Genomic DNA, 27,927 nt, shown 5'->3' on the forward strand with positions numbered 1-27,927 from the left:
AAAGACCACGTATTGTATGCGTCCATTCATATGGAATGTCCGGGACAGGCAAGTCCATAGAGACAGAGCACAGAGCCACGGTCACCGGGGACCCGCGGGAGAGAGGAGGGGGCGTCAGGGCTGCAGGTCCTGGATTCTCTGGGGCTAGAAACACACGGGAGCTGGGCACTGCTGAGAGCGGAGCCACTCTGTACAGACACCCAGACTGCACACTCTGACCTTGCGGCACGTGAATCAACGTCTCAAAGCAGCATCAGCACAGGAAGACAAGTGGGAAACAGGCGGACTACGCGACAGTTCCATCAGGACAATGTCGCACACACCCGGCGTGACGTAGCGCGACCCGGCCATGCCTACCTGGGGGAGGTGTCCTCAGGTGTCAGCCCCTGCAGGCGCGGGCACCGCTGGCTTCCGGTGGAAGTCCCGGGGCGGGAGAGGAGCGGCCTGGATCCAGCCACGTCTGTCCAGGGGTCCCAGGCCCTGGGCAGGCTCAGCACGAGTGAGCACAGTGGCTCGACACAGCAGCAGTGGCCAGTCCTCCACCCTGACCCCGCAGACCCCGCTGCACCACGGCTGCAGGCGCGGCTCCTCAGCCCAGAATCGGGGTGGGGTCAGGAGGGACCCACAGAGCAGACAGCACGCTTGGCCTCCAGGCTCTTCTGGTCCAGCCAGTGGGAAGACAGGGGCCTCTCCTTGGGGTCCCACCCACCGGAGAGAGGCCAACTCGGGGTATACATCTACTTGGGTCCCCCGTGCCCTGGCCTGAGCACCAGCTTGAGTGCCCTGCCATCCCCAGCAAATGGCACCCCCAGCCCCCCGGGCTCTCCTCCACCGAGCCATGCCCTCATCTCATGTCTTTGACCCCAACACCCCAGAGCAGAGTTCCCTGGGCCTCAGCACCTATCCCCCAGTTATGGGGTAACTGTCCCCCAGAAACATAAGCTGCAGTCCTAACCCCCAGGAAACGGTGAATGTGACCTTACTTGGAAAGAGGCTCTTTGCACATTCCAAGTAAGTAACTAAGATGAGGTCATATCAAATGAGGACCCTGGGCCCTCTAATAGGGACACATGGACACACAGGTAGCTGGAGGCAGAGATGGCGGGTGCAGACACGCCCAGGAGCACCAGGGGTCTGGAGGTGGCAGGCAGGGAGAGGGTGCGTAGCCCCGTACACACCCTGACCCCAGACTCCCAGGCTCCAGACTGAGCTCCTGCTGCTCTGACCTGAAGCCCCCCGGTCCGTGGTCACGTGCAGGGCCTAGGCCACCTCTCACCACCACACCAGACACCCCGGGACCCAGCAGAAGCCCAGAGGCACAGCCTGGGAAGGACGGAAGAGTCAGTTTCTCCAGCTTCTTAATGAAGAGGTCACATGGTTCTCACGGCCAGATGCAGGTGGCTGCAGGGGCCCCCGTCCTGCTGGAGCGCGGGCCGCTCCCTACAGCAGCTCCATGACGGCCGCCACCATGCTCTGCCCGAAGATGAAGGCACCAACCAGCACGGAGACCACCCCCCAGGCCTCCAGGCAGCACCTGCCGAGTCAACGAACCCACGTCAACCACGTGCTTTTCCAGAGTTTCCCACAGAAGAGCCAGACACGTGTCGAATGCTCATGACATGAAGCCCAGTAGAGTCACCAATTCGGAAACAATTCCAGTTGCTCTCCCCTTACCTGTAGGGATGGGTTTCTGAGACAACAGGAAATAAAGCACCCCAGCAGTTAAAAAAAAAATTAACTCCCAACTGTTGCTTCCTAACCTCATTCCTCCTGGTGCTTTACCAAAGACAGAGGAACGGGGGAGGGAGACACGAGGTTCAAACCCCTTTTTGCTCCTTTTCCTTGGGGGTGGGGTTGAAGCCTCCTGAAAGTGAGGAAGGAGAAGCCCCAAGTCACACAGATGGGAACAGCAGCTGGGGCCAGAGAGGAGGGCACAGAGGTGGCTGGAACTGGTGGCCGAGGCCACATCCACGAGCTTCATAACGTAACCAGGAGAGATGGGGCAGACAGCGAGGCGAGAGCCGTGATAATAAGATTCCCACAAAACGGCAGGGATATTTCTAGCCCCATTAACACAGGCCACGGGGCCCGTTGCCATGGAAAGACCATCTCCAGTTACACAGCATCGCAGAGTGGCAGCTCAGTGCCAAGAACACCCACCCGGCTGAAGGGGGCAGTGAGGGGACATAAAGGGGCTGCGGGCTCCTCGGAGCAGCTCTGATGGATCAGAAGGCCCTAAGGCAGCGCTGGGATTAAAAATCCCCTGAAAGCCCATGAGTAATGGCTCCGTGAACTTGGCCCGAGGCGCCACACAAAAGCAGCAACACTTGAAAGGGCACTACAGGGAACAAACTACGTAGGGCCCCTCCCTGCCCACCCCCCACCCCCCGCAGGCCATCAGGGCTGGTGCGCAGCCCCAGTCAGCTCTAGAGTCGTCCAGAAAAACACTTCGCAACCCAGCAGGGAACCCGGCCGAGTCTGCCACTGTGGGAAGACCAAACTTGGGCTCCGTGTGGCCAGAGGAAGGGCAAAAAGAGGCACAGGCCCACAAGGGGACCCACGTTCATGGCTGCTGTGATGCAAGAGCATCTTTCTGTACAGGGCTGAGTGGTGGCACCCCAAAGTCACACCCAACTGGAGCCCATGACCATGACCTCAGGTGGAAGAAGGGCCTGTGTGGCAACAGGACTTCTGCACCCACCCTGCCCTGGAGAAGGATGCTTGATTACAGCGCTCCAGCTGCCAGGAAGACCCCAAATCCATAGACAGCTCCAACCTCAGGCCACAGCCCTCAGCGTGGAAGGCAGTGACGCATGGACTCAGTGGAGTGCTGGCTTGGACCCTCCCAGCTCAGCTGCCTGTCGCTGTGCAGACAAGGGCCCCTCCCGGCCTGGCCGGCAGTTCCCTCCTCGGCAGGACCCCGCGGGCCCGACCACATCTCATGGTCCTGGAGCCGAGCCCCACACACGCCCTGTCGCTGCCCTCGCATGCAGACACTCACTTAACTCGGGGTCCGATGCGCTCCACGCTGACCGCACAAATGAGGCACAGACCTGTGGGGGAGAGCTGGGGTCACTGCAGCTCTTTGTCATTGAACCCAAAGCAACCCCGAGCTCTACAGGGCTCAGCCAACACGCAGCAGCCCCTAGGGACCCGAGAGGCCAGCAGAGCCTTTGCCCACAGTAGCTCCATGGACTCCCCCTGCCCCTGGTGAGAGGGCAGAGCGCACGGCCCATGGCACCGCCGTGGGGTCCTTGCTCAACACCCTCTAGCACTGGGGTCTCTCCAGCAACAGTGACAGCCACACTCGCCTCTGGTGAGACGGTGCGAGTCAGGGCCAGGTCGGGGACCGACATCTGGGACGCATCTGACAGCCGCCAGCTGCCTGTGTTGTCCGTTTGTTTTTGGTTTTTTTTTTTCCTCTTTTTTTAATGGTGCTGCTGGGACTCGAAGTCAGACAGCTCAGCCTAAACAGCCTGTGATCTCTCCCTACTCCCAAGCCTGTCCCAGCTGGTCCTTTCCAGCACGGAAATGGCTGGAGCTAAAAGGCCCCACCCAGGACATAGACGCCCAGCCCATCGTGTGTGTTTAAGATACTGCATGGCTGAGCCCATCTGACCCAGACCAGGGCTGAGGGTGGGGTAGGGGTGGGGGTTGGCAGAGAGAATCGGATCCCACTGCCGTCTGAAACTGCCTTCCAGCGCCAGGCACCACCCGGGTCTGGGGTTTCGGCCCCTGTATGCTCCTCCCCTGGGAGTCCCAGCCTTGGCTACCCTGCGTCTTCCAGGCCAGGATAATGGTCAGGCCAATTCTACAGGAGTTTCACATCCTCCTCACACTGGGAAGGTTTCCTAGGAACCCACCAGTCATGGAAACTGTATTCACCTCCCAGGTTTGGGGGAGAAGGAGGAAGGTGTTTGAGCGGCACCTTTGAAGCACACGAGTTTCATGTAGTTGAAAACATTTAAATAAGATAAAATCCTACAGTGAGTGGCAGCCTTGAGAGGGTGGCTGAGGTTGACTCAGATCTGCTATATGCTACCTATTCCGCATGAGAGGCCTCAGGGCCTTAGTCTTCCTGTCTGTGGGATGGGTTGATGACAGCACCCCACCTCGTATGTCCATAAAGGGCTGTTGAGGTGTTTACCGAGGAAAGGTGTGCAGAGCCCTGGCCCTGGGCCTGGCTCAGTAAACAGGGCTGGGAGCCATCCCACCTAGACGAGCTCCCGTGCACCCTGACCTCCACGTGGCTTCCCACGGCAGGGAGCTGGGAAGGACCCGCGGCCGGCGGAGCCAGGGCCTCACCTGGGAAGATGAAGATGAAGAAGGAGCTGATGCTGCCAATGATGCCGATGATCTCGCTGAGGTCGGGCAGGAACAGGGCCATGGTGAGTGTCGCGGTGACCCAGAGCACGGTCAGCAGCATCCGGACCCACAGCCCAGAGGGCTCGGCCAGGGCCCACGGCCCACATGCCCCACCACAGCCCCGCCTCCAGAAGTCCTGCATCACCGACCTGGAGGCCACAAAGCACGGGCTCACACAGGCTCCCATGTGAGCACCCCCGGCCCATGCTGGATGCCCCAGAGTCCCCCAGCTGCCCCGCACACCCAGCTGGGCTCCCATTCCACAGCAGGGCCTCAGTCCCCAGGGACCCCCGCACGTGAGCAGCTGACGGGCGGTGCCTCGCCGGGCTGTCAGGTTCTGGCCAGGGCACCAGGCTGCAGTCCTGACACCAGCTGGGCCACGCTGGGCAAACCATCCGACTCCCCTGCCCTGTCTCCTCCTCCAGGAAAGGGAGGTGATGCCCACCCCCACGACACACAGGCGGGTGTGGTGCCCAGCACGTGCCAATGCTTGATGGACAGCGTGCCCCAGCCTGAACCCTGTCCCCCTGAGCTGGCCTCACCTTCCCAGGAAGAGCACGATGGGGTAGGCGGTCATGATGGACACAGCAAAGAGGACCCGGGCAACGATGACGACCCCGTCGCTGCCTGGGTAGGACATCAGGATGTCAGCAGACACGTCGGTCCCGAAGGTCAGGAAGCCGTACACACCTGAGAGGGCCACAGGGGAACCCAGGAAAGCTGGTGAGAAAAATGCCGGTCCCCCATCTCAACCCCAACACGCTGACAGCACCCACCTCCACCGCTGCTGAGGTTTCCCCCAGGAGCTGACAGTAGGTTCTAGAACCTCCCCAGGTTTTTCTGTCCTCAGCCTACAAGATCCTTGGTTCTTCTAACTTCAAGACCTGCTGGGCAAGACTGTCCCTTGCCTTCCTCCCAAGCAGCTCAGCGTCCACATACAAGGTTCCAGGATGGACTGGAAGCACTTTGACTAACACTTTCTGTGCCCTGTTCCCCCACTCTCTCAGTACCCAGAGAAAGAAGCTGGCCATGCACCCATTTTCCTGATGGAAAAATCAAGGCCCAGTGTCAACACCTGTCTGGAATAACACGGCTTATTACAGTAGCAGTCAGGTCCCTCCCCCACAATCTAGCACTGCCTCCTAGTCACCTGCCCTGTCCTGAGACCCTACCTCTGAGCTTTGGTTTTCTGCCCGTCCCACGATCCTGCTGGCCCTGCAGCGTCTGGAAGAGAACCTCAGTCACGGGGTCCGACCCAGGGGCTACAGAGCCCTGCTAGACAGAGGTCACCCAGCAAATGTCCAGGCCCCCAACATGTGTGTGGCTGCCTTGGGGCTTCCTGAATCAGAGGCTCTGGCAGGCCAATGAAAGAAAGCAAGCTGCCGGGCTGGAGGAAAGCAGCCAGGAGTCAGCCTGAGCCCAGGCCCTGGGCTGGATGAGCTGTGGGATCTCAGGTGTGGCAGCCCTTCTGTGAGCCACACCCTGCCACCTCTGAAGACCCTCCTGCGCCAGTGTGTGGATGCTCAAACCCACTGTATCTGAAAGGGTGTCCTGTAAACCACACCGGATGTAACACTCTGACAGCATCACTCCTGCCGTCCTTCCAGATGGGGAGGAGGGGGTGTGGGGAGACAGTCAGCCAGGGTTTCTATCTCAGCTTAGACATCAAGTCAGGAGACCCTGGTTGAGCTGAGGCAATCCTCTGGGTAGAGTGTCCTCCTCTATGAATCGTGGACTCTCCTGGGGGCGTTAGAGATCAAAGATGCTCCAACCACTTAGCACTGTGCCCAGGATGTGTATTATCCCAGTTTCTCCTACTGCTGCACCCCCAGGTCCTGGGCACCCCAGGCGGGCCTTACCTGTCAGTGAGTAGACGAGGCAGCAGGCCAGCAAGGACAGCACGGAGACCAGGGCCCAGTGCCCGAGGCTCTGATGGCGCATGCTGCAGTAGATGGACACAGCAGCTTCGTGACACTGCGAGAGAGGGGCGGGTCAGTGGGACTCCGGCCAGCCTGCACTAGAACCACCTGGCACCCTCGAAAGAGTCTCATTGTCCCAGAATGTGAGCAATGACCCAGAAGCCCACCAACTAGCAGAAGGGAGAAAGAAGTAAGTTGTCAGATATTCACGTGTGGAATATTACCTGGCACCGAAAGGGGGTAAACACAACTGCAGGCCCCGTCACAGAGGCCCCGCGGCTGTGATGTGGAGCGAAAGCAGCCAGAGAAGGATGTTTCCACATATGTGAAGTTAAAGCTACAAGTCAAACAAGCCAGGATGGGGTCCTCAGTCATGGTACTGTTGATGCTGGGGGTTGTGCTGTGCACGGTGTGATGTGGACCAGACCCCCGGCCTTGACCCACGAGATGACAGGGGCATCCCCTTCAGGTGTGACAATCAAAAGTGTCTACAGACATTGCCAGGTGTCTCCTGGGGCAGGGGGGCAACGTCAACCCAGTTGACAGCCCTCATTTATGGTGAAAGAGGGCAGAGTAGTGGTATGGGTGGGTGGATGGCGCTCCCGAGGGAACATTCCGGGGGGCTGATGATATTCTAGGTCCCCACTGGGGTGATGGTTTTGTGGGAGCACACATACTTATGATTTATACACTGCCTATGTAGTATATCACATTTTAAAAAATCTAAAATACATATACCACTGCCGAGAGCCCACCTACGATGTGATGTTCTTGGGGCAGGTCCTGGGCAGCCAGGGAGACCCTGCTGAGCAGCCAGGGAGGAGCTGCTGTTTCTGGATGCGCCCTGTGGGTTCGAGGAACTTCCCAGGCTCCCAGGACAGGGTTCCCACCGTCACATTCACTTACTCCCTTCTGATCAAAACCAGCACGATGACTCTATGCCTGCCACTTGCCACGCTCAAGACTCCCTTCACCCACCAAGCTCAGCCCACAGCTGTCCCTCTCCACTGCCTCAGGGCCTTTGCCCGTGCTGTGTGCTCTGCCGGGGGTGGCCCCCGGTCCGGCCAGCTCCTACTCATCCTTCAGGAAAGCGCTCCCCTGCTGGCCCCACGTGAGCACAGCTGGGCTTGTTGGCTCGCGTCTGTTGGGTGTACGGTAGCAGACACACTCGCCTCGCACATCCCCAGTGCGGTGTCTGGCCCCTGGTTGAGGGCCCTCCTGGGATTACTCAATCATCCGTCCCTCTGCTCCACCTGCAGCCGTGAGGCCTCCCAGCGGCCAGCCCAGCTCCTCACACTCAGGCCCTCACTGGTTCCCTTGGTGTGAGTCTGGGGTAGCCCCTCAACCAGCCCCACAGCCCCTACCCTCATGGAGCACACACTGGGAGTGGCTGGGGCACCTCGGCCGCGGGGCTCCTAATTCCAGCTGCAGAGGTGGCGTGCAGCCCGGGGCAAGCCCACCGCACCTTCTACGACAGGCGAGCCTCAGGGACCCCCCTGACCTCACGGAAGCCCACTGCAGGCCGGCTCAGCCAGGTGGTGGGCACTTAAATTCCCCCAAAATACAAAAGAACCCTTGACCAGCAGGTATCAACACCCTGCCTCCTGCACTCAGGAACCCAGGCGTGGGGAAAAGATGGTTGGTGGTGGCCGGATGGAGCCCTGCCCTCCTCCCTGTGGGTCCTGAGACTCCTGGGTCAGGTACTTCTTGGTCTTATTTGAGAGAATAAAGCTTGTGAGGGCAGGGCTGCCCTGCTGGGACAGCATCTAGAACAGCGTCTGACTGAGAGCAGGCTGACTAGTCACGAAGTGGTGGGGTGCGGGGCAGAGGAGCACGTGGTGGGTAACAGGTGGAAACAGCCCAGACGTCCCCCAGCTGAGGGATGGAAAAGCAAGCCGTGGACTCAGCAGACAGCAGAGCATCACTCAACCGTGAAAAGGGATGCAGTCCTGACACACGGAAATCACCTCGAAATCACCGTGCAGAGTGGAAGAAGCCAGCCGCAGAGGACTAGCTACTGTGTGATTCCACTTACAGGCAGCGTCCAGAAGAGGCACATCCAGAGACAGTGGGAAAGGTTCTGGTTGCCAGGGACTGGGCGGTGGACGAGCTGGGGATGGGGAGGGATGGCTAACAGGTACAGGGTTCTTTGGTGGGGGAGGGGGGAGGAAACGTTCTAAAATTGACTATGGTGATGGCTGCACAACTCTGTGAACACACCAAAGACCTAGGGGTGAGCTGCACCCCATGCAAGTCATATCTCAAAGCTGCTGAGCTTTGAGAAACAGAGAGAAGAAGCCATCCAGAGGGCCAACAGGCACACTACACAAGGCTCAACAATGGTAACTATCAGAGAAGCGCGAATCACAGCCACAAGGAGGCCCACCACCTCACACCAGTCAGAAGCGCCATCCTCAAAGTCTACAAATTCCAAATGCTGGAGAGGGTGTGGAGACAAGGGAGCCCCCTACACTCTGGTGGGAATGCAAGTTGGCACAACCACTGTGGAGACCAGTAGGGGGGGTTCCTTAAAAAGACTTGGAATAGAGCGACCATGTGATCCAGCAATCCCATTCCTGGGCACATATCTGGAGGAACGGGACTTGAGAAGATACACACCCCAGTGTTCACTGCAGCCCTGTTCACAACAGCCAAGACACGGAAGCCGCCTAAGTGTCCGTCGACAGAGGAGTGGAGAGAGGTGCAGTGTGTGGACGTGCAGTGGAATAGCACTCAGCCATAAGAAGGAATGAAACACTGCCATTGGCAACAACATGCATGGACCTAGAGATGATCATACTAAGAAAGACAAATATGATACCACTTATATGTGGAACCCTTAAAAAAGAAACAGAGATACAAATGAACTTATTTCCAAAACAGAGACAGACTCACAGGCATAGAAAACAAACTTACAGTTACCAAAGGGGAAAGGCGGGGAGGGGGATAAATTAGGACTTTGGGACTAACGTATACACACTGCTGTACATAAAACAGAGGTCTATATATGAAACAAGGTCTACTCATAGCGCAGGCAACTCTACTATTTTGTAACAACCTATAAAGGAAGAGAATCTGAAAAAGAACACATATACACATATATTCAGTTACCAGAATCACGGTGCGGTACACCTGAAACTAACATGATATCGTAAATCAATCACGCTTCAATTAAAACAAAACAAAGGAGAAGTATTACATGGGGCCAGGGGGGCTGGGAGCAAAGCCCCACCCTAACCCCTGCTCCCTACAAGTCCCTCTTTCTGAGTCTGCACAGGCGGGAGGGGGCTCCCCATTGCTAAGTGTGTGGGGAAGGGTGTGGTTGAACTGAGGCAGAACTCTCATGGATGACAGGGACTCCCCACTTCCCTGCACAGCCCTGCCCTACCCCTCACCCTCCTCCCTTCCACCTTCCCCTACATCTAGTCCCCCCACCCCCAGATCTCCAACTCCACAAGCTGGATCCTAGCAGCGCCTTCCCTGGCCTCAGCAGCGAGTCCTCAGCCCCACCCCCACCCCACCATCCACATCTTTTTCTAACTCCCCATCTCTGCATCCCGTGTCCCTGGAAACTGCAGCCCAGGCCTCCGTTGCTAGGAGAATCAGATGAGGGAGCTGAGGCAAAGGTGAGGGGGGCACCCCCTCCAAGCATCTGGAAAGCGGCCCCCCCTCCCCTCCACTGGCGCAAGCCCGCTACACCATATGGTGCTCGGGCAGCCAAGAGAGGGCTGGTTAAACTCCATCCAGACAGTTGACAGCAAAATCATAGCTTTACATCTTTCAAAATATTGGGTGTGTAGGACGAAACGTGAGAAATCCTGTAAGCGGCTTGCTAAGTCCCAGGAGCAATACAGCAACTCATTTATATAAAAAAAAGAAATGGAAATGTTTCAGGATTTTTTCGCCCCAAGAAATGGTTGGGGGGAAGATGAAGAACAGAAAGAGGAGCTGATGGATGGGTAAGTGAGGACACTGGGGCTAGGAAGCTGAGACACCGTCAGTCCTGAGCCCCTCTGCCTTGTGAACATGCTTCTACATGGGCCGGTTTTGTTGTCAGTGTGGCGGGTAGGTGGTTGTCTTTAGGAGAGAGGCAAATCTTTCCAAAATAAGCAATGGATAAAGGGGGTCAGCTGCCACCTGCGGGGAGACTAGGGAACCCCAAGAGAGACCAGAAGGCAGGGAGGAGAGCCCAACCCCCACTACAGCCATCTCCAGCTCCTCACCAAGCACCCACCTCACCCAGACCTTAGCAGCTCTCCAGCCTGGGACCCCTCCCCTCTGTGGATCTCCAGTGGAAGCATCTCCCTGCACCTGCCGCCTCCCACACATTCCTCAAGACTCCTCTTAGGCCTCAGCGCCTAGCAGAGGGCATCTCTGAATCTGCCCCCTCCGGGAGCTGCAACAGAAGCCCCCCAACTAGATTCCACACACAGAAGCTCTCACTCCACAACATTCTATCAAATTCTATATATCCTGCCCAGCACCTGCCTGCCCTCCTAGCCTGCAAGCCTCCAGCCCCTGCAGCAGAATCCACCTGTAGGAAGGCAGCTCTGGGTCCCCAGGCAGGGCGACACTGCCACCAGGACTTTCAAAGGAGGGCACAGGTCCCAGACCCCCACACTCAACCTCAGACCCAACAAATGGGCTGCTGCTGGTGGTGGTCACTGGAGCCACTTCCAAAGTTCAAAAGAAATTCAGAGCTCGCTGAGCCCAGATGCCAACCCATAGGCACGGTCCCCTAGAGACAGACTGGTTCATCCCAAAACATGTTCACAAACCTCCCTCCCCGCCCCCAACAGGGAGGCAACTTGCCCCCAAAGGAACAGGTAGTCACCACAGCCTGCAAATGCTGCCCTCCTCAACACAGACGCCAAGGTTACCTGAAATCCGAAACAGATGGTGGGGAAGACACTAAATACAGAGGTCCAGGAGGAGGGACTGTAAAGAGATGAAAACGGGTGTTTGTTACAAAAAGTTAAACTCAAAACAACCTTCAACTTGAAGACCAGTTTTAAATAATAGAAGCATGCTGTAACGAAGTGTGACTCTAAGGTAGATTTTAGTAACCACGTCCACTCCGGGGTTGAGGGGCAGCAGAGGCTGCATGTAAAGTGCTGCACTTTTAGGTACATCTGTGTTCTTGCCTGGAGAATCCCAGGGACAGTGGAGCCTGGTGGGCTGCTGTCTATGGGGTTGCACAGTCAGACACGACTGAAGTGACTTAGCAGCAGTGCCGACATTTGACAACTTGACAGTCTCCATGCAGGCAGAATGTGGGCAGGACATGGCTAGGAGGAACTCCCAGCTTCCTTGGAGGCTGCCTGTCCCCAGTGAGGTTAGGGGCTGGGGGTGGAGGGCAGGGCACAGGCAGCATCCAAACAGACCCCAGTAGGACAAGGATGGTCTGACCTCCGTCTAGGCGGCCTAAGAGAACTGACGGGTGCGTGGGGCAGACTCTTGAGGTCAAAGCCTCTCAGTGGCCCCCGAATGGTGGCCTTCCAGCTTTCAAGCCGCGTCAGGTTCTGGCCTCCAGCAGATGTGGGGACACACAGTTGGCGGGGCACAAATAGCACCCACTATACAACCAGGGTTTCCTGGCTGTGCTAGAATAATGGCCCCCAAAGATGCCCCGTCCTAATCCTGGGAACCTGGGAGTCTGTGACCTTACATCCTACAAGGGACTCTGCAGGTGTGATGAAGGGCAGCACTCTGAGATGGGAGATGACCCCAGATTACATAGGATCCTTGCCATCAGGGAACCTTCCCCAGGTGTGGTCAGAGGGAGCTGCGACTGCAGAAGCAGAATCAGAGAGATGGAACCTTGCTGGCTGTGGAGGCTGTGGAGGGGCCATGAGCCAGGGACGTGGGCGCCCCAGGAGCTGGGGAAGGCCAGGAGACGGATTCCTGTCTAGACCTCCTGAAAGAACACACCGCCGCTGACCCCTCAGGTTCAGCCCAGTGAGACTCATTCTGGACTTCTGGCGTCAGAAGTAGAAGATAATAAGCTTGTGCAGCTCTGAGGCACTGTGTGTGGCAGTACAGCAGCCATAGGAGGCTCGCACAGTGGCATCTCCCTTCTGCGCAGTGTTTCCGGCCGACTCTTAAGCCTGGGGAGCCCTCCAGCCAAGCCCCGCCTTCTCAGACCTTCCTCAACAGCACTGTCAGCAGACGCCGGCTTCTCAGAGCCCACGCTTCCGCTGCTCCACCTGCCTGCCTGCATCCTCTGGGCCACGTGAACTGTCCCCTCCTGTTCCTGCGGGAGATGCCGTCCGAGCTCCAGCCCTGGAGGATGCACCTCCAGGGCACGAGACCCTCCCCGGGTGGACTCGAGGCCACAGATCAGCAGTGGGTCCAGGCCTCTCCTGCCGGCTTTCCTGCTTTGTTGGATTACCCCGTCAGTGTATGTGTGTGTGGGGGCCGCTGAGCCCCGCCTCCTGCCCATTCCTCTCCTCCCCTCCTCAGAAGACCTCTCTCTGACCCCAGTCCACCTGGGCCTCATCCCCACCTCCTGCCCTGACGAGACTCAGCCACATCAAGACTGGCCTCTGTGGCCAAATCCAGGACCATGGCTTAGTCCCACATGACCCAGGAGCAGTATTTGGTGGTGAACACCCTAAAATTCTTGAAATTTTGCTCACTGACCTCTGAGACCCAGCTTCTATCATCATCTGTCCTGGGTTTACAGTGACCATCCCCCCTCCAAAGTTATATCCAGTGGGAATCTCAGAATGAAATTTTATTTGGAAAAAGGGTCCTTGTAGATATAATTGGTTAAATTAAGACGAGGTTGTACTGGAGCAGCCTGGGAGTTGATCCAAACATTGGTGCCCTTAAGGGAAGAGAAAACACATACCCAGGGAGAACTGTATGAGGATAGCGCTGAAGCTGGAGAGAAGCGCCTGCAGGCCAAGGAGCGCCAAAGAGCGCTGGCAGCTCAGGACACCGAGGGGGCAGGAAGGACCCTCCCGGAGCCTCCTGAGGGAGCACAGCCCTACTGACACGCTCATATTCGGTTTCTAGCTTCCAGAACCAAGGGGAGGGATTTCTGCTGTTTTCAGCCTCTCAGTCTGTAGTAGAACAAGCAGCTCCAGGAGGCAAACAGTGCTCCTGACTCGCCATTCCTCTCCTGGGCCCCCAGGACTGGTGGAGGACCACCGGCTGTTACAGTTTTCACACAGCCCTTGCATGCCACCTCTGGGCTGACATTTCTACTTCCAGCCGGGGCCTCTCTGAACTCCAACCTGACAGCTCCCTGACATCTTTATTTAGTGTCTCGAAGCCTTTCCCACCTAACATGTCCCCACCAAAACCCTCCCCCAGCCACCTGCTCCTCCCCATCCCACACAGTCCAGGAAACAGCATGGCCCTCGGTCCCCCTGCTCAAAGCTCAGAGTCAACCCAGACTCTCCTCTCTCTCCTGCTCCACCTCTGATCTGTCCTCCAGGAGGGCTCACACGATTTGCGGGACCATGTGCAAAATGAACATGCCGGCCCTCGTTCAACAGCCGTGAAAAATCTCAGGATGGTGATAGCAGGGCGTTAAACCAAGGGTGGGCCCTTCTGAGTCTGGGACCTGGGTGACATCACAGGTCACAGGCCCCTGGAGCTGGCCTGCCACCAGATTTGATTTCAAGCCCCTGCTGTGATCAAAACCCTGAAATGGCTTCCATGCAAAACAGAAGTCCTCCCTGCAGCTCCAAATCCCTACAGGACTCCTCACTCCTGGCCTCGCTCAGGCCTCTCGGGCCGCACTGGCCTCCGCATCCTGCTGGCTGGCCCTGTTGCTTCCATGCTGTGGGGCAGGGCTGCAACCACGGCTGGCAGGCATGTGGTGCTTCCGTGTCCCTCACCCTGTCATCACTAGCGGCAGCTGAGTGGTTCTGAACAAGGAAAAGAGCTTTTGCTGAGCTCCACAGCATCAGACACCTGAAGAACTTCATGAGACGAGCCAGGGCTCTGTGCAAACCATGGGGGGTTGAGGGGCGGGGAAGTGGCCTTCGCCCCTCACAGAAGCCCCCGGAAGCCATCCCCCAGACTCACCTGGACGCCAGGCGGGGCTCACGGGCGAGGTCTTGGGGCCTGAGGTAGTACTGCGCCATGATGACCAGGGCCAGGTAGCAGGCGGCCAGGGTGCCTAGGATGCTAACACACGAGAGAGTGCAGCGTTAGGGGGTGACCATGGTGAGGTAGCGCCTGGGGAGGCATACAGAGCGGGGTCTCAGTGTCAGCTCGGCCCACACTGGTAAGAGGTCAGCAAGTTCTCCCTGTCTGGGCCCCAGTTATCTGTACGATAGGACACAGGAAGGGCATTCCAGGCAGGGACACCCCCACGCCACGCAGTGGGACCTGCGAGGCTGTGAGCGCTACGGGTGCCCCGTCTCTCCAGCAATAGCCACACAGCCCCTGGGATCTGGCATCTAAGCAGCCCCGACACAGCGTGCAGAAGGACCAGCTGGGGAGGGCTGGGGGCGCCTGGGGGCCTCTGGGGTCCTGCCCGCTGTTTCTCTGCTCCACTTCTCTACACAACAGGGAAAGGTGGGTGGCACACTTGTGTGAAGATTTTTGCCAGAGTTTATTTTTTCAAAAGTATATGTGGAGCCTCAGACTGTAAAATGAAAAGTGTGTGTGTGTGTGTGTGTGTCTCCATGCCTGTGTATGTGTGTGTGGGTGCAGAAAAAGCCTGGGACCATTAAGTAACAAAATGGAGTCCCTGTTATTACAGGCAATTTTCTTTTCTGTTTATCTGTATTTTCTATCATGCACACGAATGACTTTCATAATTTAACATTTCTTTCCTCTTCTCTCAATGGAAAGAACCATGCTGCCAGCTCCCGTATCCCAGGCGGACAGAAACCACCCCCAAACACCAGCCGAGGTGGGGACCCAGCCCCAGCCATCGCCCCCAGGAGGGGTCTGCAGCCTGTACCTTGTGTATTTCTGGAAGCCGATCTCCCGCGGCGTGGAGAGGGGCAGGATGACCAGCGCGCAGAGCAGAGTCAGGGTGAAGCGCTGGTCAGTGTACCAGGGCTGCGGGGCCGGTGGGGAGCCGGGCAGGATGAAGTCCCACACTGCAGGGAGGGAGGGAAGGAGAGGCAGTGAGCCCAGAGAGCCTGCCCCAGGGTGACCCCATTATTAGATGGCCCGAGTGGAGGGGGAGAATTAGGGCGGGGCTGAGCTAGCCACTTCTGCTCCACACCACACAGGCTGCGAGCCCTTGGGGATACCCGGCTGAGGGTTGGAGGGGCCTCGATGGCTGTGCTCCCCCAGGGTGCCTGGTGGGGACACCTGGGCTCAGCACACCCACCTCCTCACCAGCAGACCCCCCCGAGGACTAGTCCTCAGCAGCTGGGGCCCCTGAGCCAAAGGAGGGAGGTGCTGTCCTCTTAAAGGCCAGGCCTGGGACTGGCACTGGCCCCTCTGCCATCCTCTGCCAGTCAGGCATCACGGAGCCCACTCGGACTGGCGGGGGACACAGACCCCACCAACCTCTAAGGGAAGAGTATCCAAGAAACTGGGACCGGTTTATTCTGTCACAGGAAGATGGAGAATTGGGAGCTGATAGAAGGGGCCGGACAGGTGGTGGAGGGGAGAACCCAGGAGAGACACAAGGCGGCTTGAGGCCGGGAGCACACAGGGTGGGGTGACTCCGCAGCACACAGGGTGAGGTGACCCCGCAGCACACAGGGTGGGGGTGCCCAGAGCTGGATCCTGGCCCACACGGGGTGCTGGTACTGCTGTAAAGGAACCCTTCTAGTTCTCTGCACTTGCTCAGTCAAGACAGTGATCAAAAGAAATGACCACTTAACCAGGATGGTTTGTTTCTACTGGAGAGACACCGGGACTATATCCACATTGAGCTCACGGTACAGAGCACCCCTCTTCACAGGAAGGCAGACTCCTGTGGCCAGAGAAGCCAAGGGAATGAATGCACTCACCCAGAGGTGCGCAGAGATCTCCACGAGTAAGAGGCCCACATGGCCTGGGCTGGGGTGCAAGCCCTTCTTATCCATATGGATGGATTCCTGAAGCCAGGAGAGCCGCCTCTGCCAACTAGGCCACCCAGCTCCTTCCTGAGCCCTCACTTTCCAGGCCGTTCCTCAGTGTCCATAGAACCATTATTTACGGTCATTTTCACTTGATGAATCCAATGACACTGTAAAAGAGCCCTGACCTCCAATGAGCCTTCAATCCAAGAAACCTGGACTCACCTTCAGAAAGACACATTCCAGCACATCGGCCCAAAAAGCACAAAAGCGATGTGCCCAGCGCAGGGGTGGCCTGTGTCCTCATAAGCGCACTAACCCCTCCAGGGGATGCACCACCTGAGCCTGAAAACTTCCCCAAACGACAGATCCTAGAAATCCTTCTCAACCGCAAAATCTTACTCAACTCCATACTCCCTCAGATCCGCCTCAACACTGCACCCATTCAGAATCCTTCTGAACGCAGAAGCCACCCACATCCTTCTCAACACAACAGCCCCTAGAATCCTTCTCACACAGTAGCCCTCAGGATCCATCTAAGCCACAACACCTCAGAACCTTCCCAACATGGCAGTCCCTCAGAATCCTTCCAAACACTGAAGGCCCTCAATATCCTCCTCAACAAGGCAGCAACTCAGAATCCTCCTCAACACAGCAGCTCTTCAAAATCATTTTCATCATAGCAGCCCTCAGAATCATCCTCAACAGAGCAGCATCTCAGAATTCTTACCAACACGGCATGCTTCAGAACCATTCTTAGCAAAACAGCCCCTCAGACCCTTCCCAACACAGCGGGCTCCCACAATCCTTCTCAACATGGAGCACCTCCAAAAGGTACTCAACACAACACTACCTCAAATACTCTTCAATCCTGAACCCTCTCCAAATCCTTCTCAACATAGGAGCCCCTAAGATTCTTTTAAACAGAGGCCATCAGAATCTGTCTCACCATGAAGCTCTTCTGATGCTTCTTAAAGTGGCAGCCCCGAAGATACTTCTCAACACAAGAGCCCTCAGAATCCTTCTGACACAGCAGCCACTCAGAATTCTCAACACAGCAATCCCTAAAACCTTCCCAAAATGACAGCCCCTCAGAATCCATCTAAACACAGCAGCCCCTAAGAATCCTTCCCAACACAGCAGGCCCTCAGTTCCTTCTCAACTCGTAATCCACACAGATACTCCTCAACACACCAGCACTTCAGAATTCTTACCAACATGGCATGCCTCAGAATCATTCTCAACACAAAAGCCCCTCAGGTGCTTCCCAACACAGCAGGTTCTCAGAATCTTTGTCAACATGGAGCACCTCAAAATCTTACTCAACATGACACTACCTCAGAATCCTCCTGAACACCACAGCCCATCAGATTTTTGACAACACAAAAGCCTTCAGAATCCTTTGACATGGCCGCCATTCAGAATCATTCCCACCACTGCAGCTAAGATTCTTCCTAATATGGCGTCACCTAATAGATGTGGAAACAGTGTCAGACTTTATTTTTTTGGGCTCCAAAATCACTGCAGATGGTGATTGCAGCCATGAAATTAAAAGACCCTTACGCCTTGGAAGGAAAGTTATGACCAACCTAAATAGCACATTCAAAAGCAGAGACATTACTTTGCCAACAAAGGTCCGTCTAGTCAAGGCTATGGTTTTTCCAGTGGTCATGTATGGATGTGAGAATTGGACTGTGAAGAAAGCTGAGCGCCGAAGAATGGATGCTTTTGAACTGTGGTGTTGGAGAAGACTCTTGAGAGTCCCTTGGACTGCAAGGAGATCCAATCAGTCCATTCTAAAGGAGATCAGTCCTGGGTGTTCATTGGAAGGAATGATGCTAAAGCTGAAACTCCAGTACTTTGGCCACCTCATGCGAAGAGTTGACTCATTGGAAAAGACTCTGATGCTGGGAGGGATTGGGGGCAGGAGGAGAAGGGGACAACAGAGGATGAGATGGCTGGATGGCATCACCGACTCGATGGACATGAGTTTGAGTGAACTCTGGGAGTTGGTGATGGACAGGGAGGCCTGGCGTGCTGCAATTCATGGGGTCACAAAGAGTCGGACACAACTGAGCGACTGAACTGAACTGAATATTCTTCTCAGCACTGAGGCTCTCACAATCATTCTTACACAGCAGGCCTTGAGAATCCTTCCCAATACGGCAGCCCTTCAGGATCCTTCTCAACAGGACAACCACTCAGAATCTTCTCAACACAGCAGCTTCTGAGAATCCTCCAAAACTCAGTAGCCCCCAAAATTCTTCTTGATATGGAAGCCCTCAGAATCCTTCTCAACACATAGCCCCTAACTCTTCCCAAACAGGCAGTACCTCAGAATCCTCAACACAGCAGCACATAGATCCTTCTCAGCATGGTGGCATCTGAGATCCCTTGCAAAAGAGCTGCCCCTCAAAACCCTCATCAACTTGGCAGTTGCTCAAGGATCTATCTAAATACTCCAGCCTCTCAAAAATCCTTAACATGCCAGCACCTCAGATCCTTCCTAACATGGCAGCCCCTCAGAATTCTTCTAAACACAGCAGCCCCTCAGATCCTTCCCAATACAGTGGCTTCTGAGAATCTGCCAACATAGGGCAGCCCCAGATTTCTCCCAGCAGAGAGGCTCTCAGATCCCCCCAACATAACAGCTCCTAAGATTCTTCTCAACACTGAGGTACTTAAAATCCTTCTGACAGGGAAGCCCTTCAGAATCCTCCTCAGCACAGTAGCATCTCAGAATCTTTCAAACATGGGACCCCATGAAAATCCTTCAAAGCAAGGTAGCCCATAAGGTACTTCTCAACACAGAGGGCCTCTGAACATGGCAGCTCCTCAGGATTCTTCCCAACATAACAGCCTCTCAGAATCTTCCTCAAAACTACAGGCCCTCAAAATGCTTACCACCATGGCAACCTTCCCAATACACATGCCTCACAATCATTCTCAACACAAAAGCTCCACAGATCCTTCCCAACACAACAGACCCTCAGAATCCTTCTCAACATGGGGCAGCTCAAAATCTTACTCAGCTCAACACTACCTCAGAATCCTCCTTAACTCACAGCCCCTCAGAATCCTTCTGAACACAGAAGCCCACCAGATCCTTCTCAAAACCACAGCCTCTATAACTGCTCTCACATGGTAGCCCTCAGTTCAGTGCAGTTCTCAGTCGTGTCCAACTCTTTGCGACCCCATGAACCACAGCACACGAGGTCTCCCTGTCCATCACTAACTCCTAGAGTCCACCCAAACCCATGTCCATTGTGTCGGTGATGCCATCCAACCATCTCATCCTCTGTCCGTCCCCTTCTCCTCCTGCCCTCAATCTTTCCCAGCATCAGGGTCTTTTCAAATGAGTCAGCTCTCTGCATCAGGTGGCCAAAGGATTGGAGTTTCAGCTTCAACATCAGTCCTTCCAGTGAACACCCAGGACTGATTTCCTTTAGAATGGGCTGGTTGGATCTCCTGGCAGTCCAAGGGACTCTCAAGAGTCTTCTCCAACACCACAGTTCAAAAGCATCAATTCTTCAGTGCTCAGCTTTCTTCATAGTCCAACTCTCACATCCATACATGACCACTGGAAAAACCATAGCCTTGACTAGACCTCAAGATCCATCTAAACCACAGCACCTCAGAACCTTGCCAACATGGCAGTCCCAGAGATTGCTTCCAAACACTGCAAACCCTCAGCATCCTTCTCAAAATCATTTTTAACATGGCAGCACCTCTGAATCCTTCTGAATGCAGCAGCCCTCAGATCCTTCTCAACATGGCAGCCAGTGAGAATCCTCTAAAGTATGGCAGCCCCTAAGTTTCAACACTGAGGCCTGTAGAATCCATGTGAACGCTGTAGCCCCTTAGAATGCTTCCCAACACAACGGCACCTCAGCAGCCTGTCCAGGATGGCAGCACCACAAATCCTCCTCAACACAGGCTGCTTGCGCTTAGTCGTTCAGTCGTGTCTGACTCTGCAACCCTTCAGAGGCAGCCCGCCAGGCTTCTCTTGTCCTTGGGATTTTTCAGGCAGACACTGGGGTGGGTTGCCAATTCCTTCTCCATACAGTAGTCTCCCCAAACTCTTCTCCACACAGTAGGCCTTCAGATTCTCAACACAGCACCCTCAGAATCCTTCCAAACACTGAGGCCCTCAGAACACTTCTCAACAAGGTAGCAGCTCAGAATCCTCAACATGGCAGCCGCTCAATATCATTTTCAACATGGCCGCCTCTCAAAATCTTATGAACATAGCAGCCCTCCTATCCTTTTCAACACAGCAGCCCCTGAGAATCCTCCAAAGGATGGCAGCTTCTAAGATTCTTCTCAACAGTTTGAGGCCCCTAGAATCCTTCTAAACACAGCAGCCACTCAGAATCCTTCTCAATAACGCAGCACTTCAGAATCCTCCTCAACAGGACAGGCAGGTACAATCCTTCTCAACTCGGCAGCCCCTAGATCCTCCACAACAGAGCAGCTTCTGAGAATGCTGCTCAACACACATCCCTCAGGATATTTTGCAACTTGGCAGGCCATCAGAATCCTTCTTAATACAACACCCCTCAGATCCTTTCCCAATACAGCAGCTTTCATTAACATGGAAGCCCCTCAAAATCCTTCTGAACACAGCAGCCCCTAAGAATCCTTCCTAACACGTAGTAGCCCCTCAGATACTCCTCAACACAGCAGCACCTCAGAAGGCTTACCAACACAACATACCTCAGAATCATTGTCAACACAACAGCCACTCATATCCTTTCCAATGCAGCAGGCTCTCAGAATCATTTACAACAGAGAGTACCTTAAAATCTTACTCAACATGACACTACCTCAGAATCCTCCTCAATACAGCAGCCCATCAGATTCTTCACACCATAAAAGCCTTTAGAATCTTTTTGACATGGCAGCCTTTCAGAATCATTCTCACCACCGCAGCTGCTAAGATTCTTCCCAACATGGCAGCCCCTAAAATTCTTCTCAATACTGAGGCCCTCAGAATCCTTCTGACAAAGCAACCCATGAGGAAGTCCTTCAGGATCCTTCTCAACAGGACAGCCACTCAAAATCCTTCTCAACACCACATCTCCTCCTCAGATCCTTCCCAATATGGCAGCCCACAGAATCCTTCCAAATACCACAGCCGCTCAGCGTCCTTCTCAGCAAATCAGCCCATCAAAATCTTCTCAACACAGCAGCTTCTGAGAATCCTCTAAAACACAGCAGCCCCTAAAAATTCTTCTCAACAGAGAGGCCCTCAGAATACTTCCCAACACCATAACTCCTCAGAATCCTTCTCAACACAGCAGTCCTTCAGAACTCTTCCCAAACAGGTAGTTCCTCAGAATCCTTCCCATCACAGCAGCTCCTCAGAAACTACTCTAAGCAGCAATCCCTCACTTCCTTCCCTAAGAGCAGCCATTCAGAATCCTCAACACAACCACCTGTCAAAATCATTTTCAATATGGCAGCACCTTCCCAATGCTTCCAAATCCTTCCCAATGCTGTAGCCCTTCAGCAGCCTCCGAACACAGAAATTAAAACCATCAGAACATCTCTACATGGCAACCCCTAACACTCTTCTCAACATGGAGGCCTTCAGAATCCTTCCCAACACATAGCTCCTCACAAGCCTTTCCAACATGGCAACCCTCAGGATCCTTCCCAACACGCAGCCCCTCAAAATCATTTTCAACGTGGCAGCCCCTCACAATCTCCCTTTTGAACAAAGCAGCTCCTCCGCTCCTTCTCAACATGGCCACCTGTGAGAATCCTCCAAAGCACAGCACTCACTAAGATTCTTTTTAGCACTGCAGGCTCTCAGAACACTTCTTAACAAGACAGCAGCTCAGAATCCTTCTTAACATGCAGCCCCTCAAAATCATTTTCAACACGGCAGCATTTCGGAATCTTCTGAATACAGAAGTCCTCATATCCTTCTGAGAATTCTCTAAAGGATGGCAGCCTCTAAGATCCCTCTTAACACGGAGGCCCCCAGAATCCTTCTAAACATGGCGGCTCATTAAAATCATTCTAAACATGGCAGAATCTCAGATTCATCTCAATACGGCAGAACCTCAGAATCCTCAACACAGCAGCCACACAGAATACTTCTCAGTCCAGCAGCCCCAAATCCTTAACACAGCAGCCCTTCACATCCTTCCAACACAGAAGCCACTCAGATTTCTTCTCAATAAGGCAGCACCTCAGAATCCTCCTCAATATGGCAACTATTCAGAATCCATCTCAACACTGCATCCTCTCAGAATCCTGTGCAACAGCCCCTCATATCCTTCCCAGTGAGGCAGCTACTAAGAATCCTCAGCACAGCAGCCCCTCAGAATCCTTCTCAACACAGCAACTCCACAGAACATTTTCAATGTGGCAGCCCCTCAGAATTCTTATCAATACGGCAGCCCCTCAGAATTATGTTCAACATGGCAGCACCTCAGAATGCTTACCAACACAACCAGGTCTCAGATCCTTCCCAAAACAGCAACCCCTAAGAATCTTCAAAACATGGAGGTTCAGAGAATCCTTCTCAACAGATCAGCCCCTCCTCAACATGGCAGCACATGAGATTTTTATCAACACAAAAGCCCTCACAATATTTTTCACACAGCAGCCACTCAGAATTCTCTTCATGACAGCAGATCAGAATGCTCCTCAATATAGCAGCCCTTCAGGGTTATTTTATACATAGCAGTCCCTCAGAATCCTTCTCAACATGGCAGCCCCTAAGAATCTCATCAACACAGAAATCTTCACAATCCATTTGACACAGTGGGTCCCTTCAGTTCAGTTCCATTGTTCAGTCGTGTCCAACTCTGCAACCCCATGAATTGCAGCACACCAGGCCTCCCTGTCCATCACCAACTCCCGGAGTTCACTCAGACTCATGTCCATCGAGTTGGTGATGCCATCCAGCCATCTCATCCTCTGTCGTCCCCTTCTCCTCCTGGCCTCAATCCCTCCCAGCATCAGAGTCTTTTCCAATGAGTCAACTCTTAGCACAAGGTGGCCAAAGTACTGGAGTTTCAGCTTTAGCATCAGTCCTTCCAATGAACACCCAGGACTAATCTCCTTTAGAATGGACTGATTGGATCTCCTTGCAGTCCAAGGGACTCTCAAGGGTCCCTTACATCCTTCCAAACACAGCAGAAACTCAGAAACCTTTTCAACAAGGCAGCACTTCAGATCCTTTCCAATGCTGCAACCCCTCAGAATCATTCCGAACAGAAGTCCCCCAGATTCTTCTCAACAAGCATTCCCAAATATTCTGCTCCACATGGAGACTCTAAGAATCTTTCTTAACACAGCAGCCCCTAAGATTATTCTAAACACAGAGGCCATCAGAATCCATCTCGCCAGGCAATCCTTTTGTTACTTCTTAAGATGACAACCCCTAAGATACTTTTCAAAATAAAAGCCCTCAAAAACCTGACATGGCAGCCTATCAGAATCCTTCTCAACGTGGGAGCCACTCAGAATTCTCATCAACACAGCAGTGGCTAAGATTCTTCTCAACATGGCAGCCCCTAGAATTCTTCTCAAAATGCCAGCCCACCGGAATCCACCTGAACACAGCAGCCCCTAAGAATCCTTCCCAACACAGCAGGCCCTCAGAATCGTTTTCAACAGGAAGCACCCCAAAATCTTACTCAACATGACACTACCTCAGAAGAGCCCTCAACACCACAGCCTCTCTAATTCTTCACAACTCAAAAGCCCTCAGAATCCTTTTGACATGGCAGCCCTTCAGAATCATTCCCACCACTGCAGCAGCTAAGATTATTCCCATCATGGCAGCATCTAAGATTCTTCTCAACACTTGAGGCCCTCAGAATCCTTCCCAACACAGCAGTTCCCTCAGGATCCTTCAAACGACGGTCACTCAGACTCCTGTCAACACCATCTACTCAGATCTTTCACAATATGGCAGCCTCACAGAATCTTTTCAAACACTACAGGTCCTCAGTGTCCTTCTCAACACAATAGCTTCTGAGAATCCTCCGAAACACAGCAATCCCTAAAATTCTTCTGAACGTGAAGATACTCCAAATCCTTCTCAACATGGCAGCCCATCAGCACTCTTCCCAAACAGGCCATGCCTCAGAAACTGTCCCAACACAGCAGCACATAATCCTTCTCAGAATGGTAGCATCTGAGATCCTTTGCATCTTTAATAATTGGGCTTCCCTTGTAGCTCAGTCGGTAAAGAATCTGCCTGCAATGCAGGAGACCCAGGTTTGATTCTTGGGTTGGGAAGATCCCCTGGAGAAGGAAATGGCAACCCACTTCAGTATTCTTGCCTGGAGAACCCCATGGACAGAGGAGCCTGGCAGGCTACAGTCCATGCAGTCACGACAGTCAGACATGACTCAGTGACTAAACCACCACCACCACCACCACCACTCAAAACTCTCATCAACTTGGCAGCCTCTCAAGGATCCACCTGAACACCAGAGCCCCTCAAAATCCTTCTGAACATGGCAGCACCTAAGATCCTTCTCTACACCACAGCTCTTGAGAATCCTCCAAACACAGCACCTCCTAAGATTCTTCTCAACATCGAGGCCCTCAATATATTCCACTATGGCAGCACCTACAATTCTCAACATGGAGCCCCTCAGAGCCTCCTCCAAATGGCAGCCCCTCAGAATCCTTCCCAAATGGTAGTTGCTAACATTCTTCTCAGCACTACATCCTTTGAGAATTGTTCCCAATGAGGCAGCCCCTCAGGTCCTTCTGAACACTGCAGGCCCTCAGAATCCTTCTCAACAAGGCAGCACCTTAGATCCTCCTCAACACCAAGCCCTCCCAAACTCTTTTCAATGTGGTGGACCCTCAGATCCTTTTCAACACAGCAGCCTCTCAGAATTCTTACTAACAGCATCTGCTCACAATCCCTCCCAAAACACATGCCTCAGAATCATTCTCAACACAACAGCTTCACCGATTCTTCCCAACACAACAGGTCCTTGGAATCCTTTTTAACATGGAGGACCTCAAAATCTTATTCAGAATGACTTACTCCACTGCCTCAGATCCTCAACACTGAAGCCCCTCAGAATTCTTTTGAACACAGAAGCCACCCACATCCTTCTCAACACAAACGCCCCTAGAATCCTTCTTACACGGTAAGCCTCAGGATACATCTAAACCACAGCATTGTAAAACCTTCCCAATATGCCAGTCCCATGAAATCCTTCCCAACACTGCAGGCCCTTGGTATCCTTCTCAACAAGGCAGCACCTCAGAATCCTCCTTAATACAGCAGGTCTTCAGAATAATTTTCATTATACAAGCCCTCAGAATCCTTCCCAAGACAGCAGCCCCTCAGAATCTTCTCAATATGGCAACCCCTCACTTCTTTCCCCAAGATCAACCATTCAGCATCCTCAACACAGCAGCCCTTCAAAATCACTTTTTCAACATGGCAGTCCCTCAGACTCCTCAACACAACAGCCACTTAGAATCCTTCTCAACATGGCAGCATCACAGATGCTTCCCAATGCTATCACCCTTCAGCAGACTTCTGAGCACAGAAGCCCCTCAGAACCATCGCTAGGTAGACCCTAAGACTCTTCTCAACACAGAGGCCCTCACAATCCTTCTGTTATGGCACCCCCTCAGGATTCTGCTCAACACAGCAGTCCCTTATAATCATTTTCAACATGGCAGCCCCTCTGAATCCTTCTGAACACAGCAACTCCTCAAATCCATCTCAACATGGCAGACCCTTAGTATCCTCTAAAGCACAGCAGCTCCTAAGATTCTTTTCAACATTCAGGTCCCTCATAATCCTTGTGAACGCTGCAGCCCCTTAGAATCCTTCGCAACACTGTGAAGCCCCTCAGAACCTTCTCAATACAGCAGCAGCACAAATCATCCCAAACATAGTCTCCCAAATCTTCTCAACATGGCAGCCCCTAAGATTCTGCTCTACATGGAGGCACTAAGAATCCTTTCCAAGAAAGCAACCCCTCAGAATACATCTAAACAAAGCACCTCTCAGAATTCTTTCAATACAGCTACTCCTCAGATCCTTCTCAGCACAGCAGCCCCCAACAATCTTCTAAACAAGGAGGCCGTCGGAATCCATCTCAAAAGGCACTCTTTCTAATCTTCCTCGACATGGCAGCCCCTAAGATACTTCTTAAGCCTCAAAATTAAGGATTATTAAGCCCTCAGAATCCTTCCCAACATGGCAGCCACTCAAATCCTTCTCAACATGTAATTCCCTCAGAATCCTCCTCAACCCAATAGCACCTCAGAATTCCTACCAACATGGCATCCACTCACAAACTTTACCAACATGGCATGCCTAAGAGTCATTCTCAACTCAACTGTCCCTCAGATCCTTCCCAACACAGCATTGCCCTCAGAATCCTTTTCAACAGAGAGCACCTCAAAATCTTACTCAACATGACAGTACCTCAGCATCCTCAACACCACAGCCCGTCAGATTCTTTACAGCATGACAGCCCCTAAGATTCTTTTCAACACTGAGGCCCTCAAAATCCTTCCTTCCACCACAGGAAACCGTGAGAATCTAACCCATGAGGAAGCCCCATAGGATTCATCAGGAAAACAACTCAGAAGCCTTCTTAATCACATCACCTCAGAATCTTCCCAATATGGCAGCCCCACAGAATCTTTCTGAATACTACAGGTCTGCAGTGTCCTTCTCAACAAGGCAGCCCCTCAAAATCATCTCAACACAGCAGCTTCTGAGAATCTTCAGAAACACGGCAGCCCCTAAAATTAATCTCAACAAGGAGGCCCTCAGAATCCTACCCAACATCACAGTCACTCAGATACGTTCTTACCACAGCAGCCCCTCAAAACTCTTCCCAAACAGGCACTTCCACAGAATCTATCCAACACAGAAGTCCACAGAGCCTTCTCAACATGGCATCTTCTCAGAATCTTCCTCTACAAGGAAGCAACTAGATCCTTCTCAGCATGGCAGCAGTTGCGATCCTTTGCAAAACAGCTGTCCCTTAAAACCCTCATCAACTTAGGAGCTCCTCAAGGATCCATCTAAATAATCTGACCCCTCAAAATCCTTCTCAACATGGCAGTACCTCAGATCCTTCCTAATATGGTAGCCCCTCAATGACACTATATCAGATCTTTCTCAACACTGCAGCTGCTCAGAACCCTTCTCAACATTGCAACACCTCAGAATTCTTCTCAACATCACAGCATCTCGGAACTCTTCTCATATAGGCAGTTCCTCAGGATCCATCCCAACACAGTAGCCCACACATCCTTCTCAACATGGCATTCTCTTAGAATCCTCCTCTGCACAGAAGCACCTAGATCCTTTTCAACATGGTGGCACCTCAGATCCTTCTCGATAAGACAGCCCCTCAGATCCTCTGCCACACAGCAGCTTCTCAGAATGCTGCTCACCACATATCCCTCAGAATACTTTGCAACAAGCAGTTCTCAGAACCCTTCTTAACACAACACCCCTCAGATCTTTCCCCAAAAGAGCAGCCCCTCAGAATTCTTCTCAACACAGCAGGCCCTCAGAATCCTCAACACAGCAGGCACACAATACCCTTGTCAACATGACAGCCCCTGAACATGGAGGTCCTCAGAATCCGTCTCACATGGTAATCCCCCAGAATCTTCCTCAAAATGGAAGCCCCTCA

The 27,927-nt window shown here is 53.5% G+C and overlaps 1 protein-coding gene across 1 annotated transcript in view; it reads right to left on the reverse strand.

Annotated features, from left to right (window-relative positions):
• Positions 1–1,341: 1,341 nt before the first annotated feature.
• SLC38A8 (solute carrier family 38 member 8) overlaps positions 1,342–27,927 on the reverse strand; it is a 41,010-nt gene continuing 14,424 nt past the window's right edge. Inside the window, exons 3-10 of the mRNA XM_069552565.1 lie at positions 15,211–15,352; positions 14,325–14,426; positions 11,165–11,222; positions 6,225–6,339; positions 4,908–5,055; positions 4,306–4,514; positions 3,002–3,053; positions 1,342–1,534 (exon numbers count right to left, since the gene is read on the reverse strand). Of these exons, the coding sequence (XP_069408666.1) occupies positions 1,441–1,534; positions 3,002–3,053; positions 4,306–4,514; positions 4,908–5,055; positions 6,225–6,339; positions 11,165–11,222; positions 14,325–14,426; positions 15,211–15,352 (920 nt within the window). The 3' untranslated portion in view covers positions 1,342–1,440. The remainder of the gene's footprint in view (positions 1,535–3,001; positions 3,054–4,305; positions 4,515–4,907; positions 5,056–6,224; positions 6,340–11,164; positions 11,223–14,324; positions 14,427–15,210; positions 15,353–27,927) is intronic.

Source organism: Ovis canadensis, chromosome 14 (assembly GCF_042477335.2).
Source record: "Ovis canadensis isolate MfBH-ARS-UI-01 breed Bighorn chromosome 14, ARS-UI_OviCan_v2, whole genome shotgun sequence".
NCBI classification, from domain to species: domain Eukaryota; kingdom Metazoa; phylum Chordata; class Mammalia; order Artiodactyla; family Bovidae; genus Ovis; species Ovis canadensis.